General features: G+C 40.4%; 1 protein-coding gene across 1 annotated transcript; it reads right to left on the minus strand.

Moving 5' to 3' along the window:
- Window positions 1-3,600: 3,600 nt before the first annotated feature.
- Smp_139440 (putative coatomer delta subunit) lies at window positions 3,601-4,088 on the minus strand (the record flags this gene model as incomplete). The annotated part of the gene is made up of 2 exons (XM_018798815.1): window positions 3,601-3,828; window positions 4,047-4,088. The coding sequence occupies 2 exons, from the start codon at window positions 4,086-4,088 to the stop codon at window positions 3,601-3,603; spliced, it is 270 nt and encodes an 89-aa protein (XP_018653720.1).
- Between the last annotated feature and the right edge of the window lie 2,484 nt (window positions 4,089-6,572).

The raw sequence follows: 6,572 nt of genomic DNA on the forward strand, positions 1-6,572 counted from the left end.
GTACAACACTCTATTCCCACAGGTGATCATATGCCATTACGTCAACCACCCCGAAGAGTACCGGTACACTATCAGCCTCAGTTAGAATCAATGATAAAAGAGATGTTAGAGAAAAAGATTATTGTGCCATCTTCATCACCGTGGGCTTCACCCATTGTTTTAGTGAAGAAGAAAGACTCCTCCCTTCGATTATGTATAGATTACCGTCGCCTTAATGCTATAACAAAGCGCGACTCCTTCCCACTACCACAGATTGATACAACATTGGATGATATGAGAGGTGCGTGTTGGTTTTCGACTTTAGACCTAGGATCCGGATACTGGCAAGTAGAAGTACGACCTCAGGATAGAAAAAAGACGGCATTTGTTGTACCAAATGGTCTCTACGAATTTCAGGTGATGCCTTTCGGGTTAACTAATGCCCCAGCAACCTTTCAACGACTCATGCAGACGGTTCTACATGGCCTGGTACCACACAAATGTTTGATTTACCTTGATGATATTATTGTGTATGGCAGCACGCCTGAACAGCATAATGCCAACTTAAGGGCAGTCTTACAGCGTATTAAGCAGCACAATTTAAAGGTGAAACCGTCCAAATGTCGACTCTTGCAGAAAGAAGTACTCTTTCTAGGACATCGCATTACAGAGGATGGAGTAGCAACAGATAAGGAAAAAACGAGCGCCATTATTAATTGGCCACAGCCGAAATCTGCGGAGGAGGTACGTAGCTTCTTGGGGCTCGCTTCTTACTATAGACGTTTCGTGCGCGATTTCGCATCCCTAGCAGCACCTTTACATCGCCTGACGCATAAAGGACGAAAATTTTTGTGGACCACAGAATGCCAACAAGCATTTAACACCCTGAAATCATGTCTTGCTGCTCCACCCATACTAGCTTTTCCAGACACTTCAGATAAAGGAGGTGAGTTTATACTTGACACTGATGCTAGCTCGTCAGCTATCGGAGCAGTCCTTTCTCAAACAACAACAAGATGGACAGGAGAGGGTCATAGCGTACGCTAGCCGGCGGTTAGATAAAAGGGAGACAAGGTATTCTACGACGCGCCGAGAGATGCTGGCTTTGGTAAAATTTTTGCAACATTTTCGTCACTATCTCCTAGGGCGCCCTTTTCGTGTACGCACAGACCATCGTGCATTACAGTGGCTCCGCTCCTTCCGCGAGCCAGAGGGGCAAGTGGCACGCTGGCAAGAACGACTACAAGAGTTCGATCTCACATGCGAGTACCGACCTGGAAGCCGACATACAAACGCAGACGCTCTTTCCCGCATACCTCAAACCGCAGGTACTGTTAATGCAGTTCTTAGCACAGCCCTAGAGATCGATTGGCCTTCCTGCAAGCAGCAGACCCAGACATGCAGATTATATATCAAAGACAGTTACAGGGAAACAATAAACCATCCATGAAAGAGTTAAAGGATCAATCATTAACAACTCGTCGTATTTGCACTAAATGGAGTAATCTAAAATTATAAAATTATATGGCGACACGTTATTCTTAATTAACGAAGCGAGACAACCTCTATTGGTAGTACCACGGATAAAAGTTGAGAGCATTGTGGAGCAGGTGCACCGCGAACTAGGTCATGCAGGAGAACGAAGGACGGAATACGCGGTCCGCCAGCGCTTTTGGTGGCCATCCATGCATGAAGATGTAGTGCAAATTTGCAAAAATTGTAACACGTGCTGCCGTTTCAAATCGCCTCGACAGACACCTCGTGCACCGTTAACGCCTATGGTGACCACAGGACCACATCAGCGGATCGGCATAGATATCATGGGACCATTAACAACAACAAAGAAAGGGAATCGCTACATACTGGTTATGGTAGATTACTTTACTAAATGGTGCGAAGCAGTACCCCTTCCCCAGCAAGACGCTCTTACGGTTGCCCGAACTTTCATCGATCATTGGGTTTGCCGCTATGGCGCCCCCTTCTCACTTCATTCTGATCAAGGTCCAGCCTTTGAAAGTCACCTCATCGCCGAGATATGCCAGCTTTTGGGAATCAGGAAGACACGAACCATTGCGTATCACCCAGAAGGTAACGGGCTGGTAGAAACAACAAACAGAAGTATTAAAGCCATATTGCAAGCGTTTGTGAGCAGATCGTCGCAGGAGTTATGGGATGATGTCCTTCCTCAGTGTCTTTTAGCATATCGTGCATCGGTACATGGCTCCACCGGGTTTTCACCAGCTATTTTATTATTCGGGCATGAATTACGCTTACCAGTGGAGATACAGACGCCCCTGCTGCCCTGCGAAGAACAGAAGCATGTACCGTACATACGTACTCTCCGTAACCGCTTAGCTGATGCATACCGCTTGGTCAACAGCAATTTGCGCAAAGCTAGTGAACATCAAAAGGACTTGTACGATCGTCGGGTGCACGGACCAGTGTATAAGGTCGGTGATCGCGTTTGGCTACGTCGTCCCATGACATCGTCAGGGAGTTGCAGTAAGTTCCACCAGCCATGTCAAGGCCCCTTTGAAATCGTCCTCATCCGATCCCCCACTACGTTCGTATTACGTAACTTGCAACGACCCCAGGATGACGTGATAACTGTACACTTTAACTAAATAAAACCAGATAGGATGACAGTTTCCTCGGATGCTCAGTTCGCCAATCCACCACCTGCCACTACGTTTTATGAGGTACCATCAGAAGGGGGGACAGCATATCCATGTCCGAGACCAGGCACTGAGGACAGGACAAATAAATAAATAAATAAAATAGTAGCATAGCAAAATTTGAAACATCCCATGACACCTTAGCGCTTACGGGAATTTCTCTGACCTAACCTGTTTAGTCGTATTATGATAAATACTCATCCAGATTCGAATCCAAATATGATGATAGAGATACTTATCCGCTCAAAAAAATAGTAAGAAATGCAAAGTGAATCATGTCTGTAACAAGAAATTCGATAAGAACTGGACATTTGTTATACCTGTGACTAGTAATCTACCACTAATAGCTTTATTTAAACATTCTAAATGCTCATGTACAACAATCTCATAAAATAAGTCTGCCTGGAGGTAGTCAACCGGCACATTCAATGTTTATCCAGTTTACTAGCTGCTTTCCATCATATCAAAAATATGCAACGACAAATTATGCTGTAAATGAATGTCCAGTATTAACAATAATTGTCTTCATTGAATAAATCAACATTTTCTAATATCATAAAACAGTGATCACTTCGCAAATGGTAAGCTGCAGGATGCCGATTTAGTAACTGATAACGATTTTGTGGCAGATTTTACAAGCTTATAATGGCTTGCATGCAAATATTCTTATCAAACCTTGAATTTTACTTAACTACTGATTTGTAACACACATAAAGTACGGTGAAGTAAGGAGTGGGGGCAGTACCAAGCTTTAAATCAGTACTCAATAGGTTCGAACCCCGCACCATGTAACCTGGTTTGGGCACTTGCGTAATATCCTAACCTCCCACAAAAAGAACTCATAAATGAGTACACTAACTAGTACTTGAAAAGTGAGTTACGTAAAAAACGAGATCATACAATAAATGGGTAAACCACTTAAGGTAACATGAGAAAGGTGACTGCCTTAAAATTTTGACACATTAGTATACAATATTTTGCTTCCATTACAATTCAAGTAAACACAGGAAAGCTTACTTAAATCATTTGACAGACCTCCCATTCCTTTCCCACCACGATAATTGGAGAATCCTGAGAGATTCATACCACCTGAGCGCTTTCCAGCTTCTAGTCGAGCTTGTTGTAGTTCACGTGCTCTCTGTTTCATCTGCTCTTTCGCATCACGTTCTTTGTTCTAGAGAGCAACACATGAAAATGAATTTGTAAAAGATTAGAAAAATCTAAAGCGAAACTACTAGCTGAAGTGTGTCTCCAAACCCAATAGAGGAATGTGAACTTTAGTGATGTTACTAATACAAAAGTGAAGAAATAGACAATTTTGTGACAATGTAAAACTCAAGACTTTTTTAAACAAAAGAGAAATATCCCCAGATGGAGTAATTGAAAACATACCTCCTGTACAGCACGGAACACGCGTTCATCATGTGAGTCCATTTCCGTATATGTTCGAATTTGTGACAGGTTAACATCTTCTCTATAGCCTAGAGCTATGATTTCATCAAATGCGAAAATAAGTTGGAAAGCATGTGTCAGTACATCGTTTTCATCGGTACCACAAGCATATTCCGGTATCTATAAACACAAGAAAAGAATACCTAATTAAAGAGAACATTAAAAACAAAATGATCAGTGAGAATATGTCCTAAACGTACCACACGTGCGAACAGCCGTAATGTCTCCAAATCTTCCAGTATATTGCTAGCTTTCGTAGTAATCAGAAGAACATACAATTTTTCCAACGGTTGGTAAACATACCGCACAGATTCTGTTTCCACAAATGTATGCTGTTTACCTAGAAGGCAAGAAATATAAGCAATAAAGGTCCTGGTAAGCTAAAAATTTGCTATGTCCATGATTCAAATAGATAAACATCTTAAGGTTTCATAAGAGGAAAAGAATCCTCAGACTTGTGACTTTACATTCCTTCAAGGCGAATACTGAGAGTCGATACTATTTATGAGAAGTAAAACAATGCATCAACGCAGTTGATGTGACGCATACAAAAAGAACCAGTTTTATTTATTTATTTAAACACATAAATATTGGTACAAGGAAGCACCAGATAAATATGCGCCTCACAAATCTCACTTGACTTGTGTGAGGGCTGTGATACTGCCCAGGAGCCCAGACTGAAGCAGGTGGTTTTCTTAGGGGGCCACACCCGGAGCCTTTGACCAAAAGGTCTCAGTCAGTCAGTCAGTTACAACGTAGAACTTCGTACGTACGTACATCAGTTCGAGTTGCCATACCACATTAGCACAGATCTAAAGGTCTGATCCATAAGGCAGTGGAGCATCGTGAGATGCAGTCCCATGGTAGCCGGTGACCAACAATAGGTTCATACGCCATTTGTTCCTTCAGGATCCTGGAGCCCATGTACACCATTGGTTTGGAATGAGGGTTTTCCAACTCCCCTAGGTGGATCCTCCATGTCCAGTCTAGAGGTTAAGCACTCACGCGGGGGACCGATGGATCCTGGGTTCGAATCTCTCGAGGTGGGATCGTGGATGTGCACTGTTGAGGATTCCCACAATCGGACGAAACGACGGTCCAGTGCTTCCAGGTTTTCCATTGTGGTCTAGCTTCAGTTGATTCATTAATTCAACTATTAAAAAATTACCCAGAATAATTATTGATTAGTTAAACAATCAAAAATTGTCATTATTTAAACAACTTACTTCATAAAACTGACTTCCTAAATTATTTTCTTCTTCAGTTGAATTTTCTCTGTTTGGATAATTTGAATTTAGCGTTTTTTGTTTTAATCGAATACATGTTTCACTTGTTTTAAATTTACAATAAGCTTGTACAACATCATTAATTTCATTACCATTTGGATCAATCCAGTAATAATCTAATGGTTAAATCAGTAAAAAAAGGTTTGTGATTATATTAAAATAAGTCAAATTAGTGATTAGAGAAAATATGTAGAAGAGAGAGGGAAATAATATCCACAAGTAATCGTACACTAGTTAATATATTGGTTTGTGAATTTTTCCCACAGAAGTTCAACTGATTTTAGTTAAACCATCACTAAAAACTAGGTAGGACAGTATATTTGTTTCATTCTACTACGAAATTCCTCAGTAGTACGGACCTACAATCCTACCACTAGAGATTGAACCCAACGCCTTTGGTCTCACTGGCGAACATTTAGACTCTAGACTCTTAGGCTGGAATTCAGTGATGTATATGTCTTACATAAGTTTATTTACGACACCGGCTGTTCAGGTGTTTCTGGATTTCAATGATGGTTCGAAAAAGAACAGCCCGTAATATAGATTACGCAGATGGAATAATCACCACAGAAGCCTTATAATGTAACCATTTAGTGAACTGTACTTAGATGAAAAATTCTGTTAATGAACTAGGATTGTAATTTTTAAAAATAAACGAATAGAATACCGATCAGTAGATAACATCCAACAATGTAATATGACCGAGTGATTGTTGCTCACGAAACTAAATTGTTGATTTAAGTACCTAATTAGGCTGGTATCAGAAGAGAACAGTCCAGTAGAAAATGTTTCTTCAGAATAATAACCTACTTTATATATATATATATAATACTGACAGAAAAATAAAAATGAAGGTAATCGATTTTATGGTTCACTAGCTCTCTAATCAGTTGACACCTATCATATATCAGTCAGAGTTGCTAAGACTATGACTCGATACTTGAAAATCGATTATTGAAACCAAAAGAACACAGCTACAGATGTTATAACAGTAAAGGGATATTACTGCCTAGATATTGTAGGGTTTTCGCATCCCAGAGTACAATTAAATAATAGAAATATTTGGCTATTCATGAATCACATTTATTGTAAGTAAAATGCAAAAATACAATTTAGCTAGCCAAACTTTAATAGATCGTACAGAGTTTAACTCCGTAAAAATATATTTTGGAAGTTTTGT

This window comes from Schistosoma mansoni, chromosome 7 (assembly GCF_000237925.1).
Source record: "Schistosoma mansoni strain Puerto Rico chromosome 7, complete genome".
In the NCBI taxonomy this organism is placed as follows: domain Eukaryota; kingdom Metazoa; phylum Platyhelminthes; class Trematoda; order Strigeidida; family Schistosomatidae; genus Schistosoma; species Schistosoma mansoni.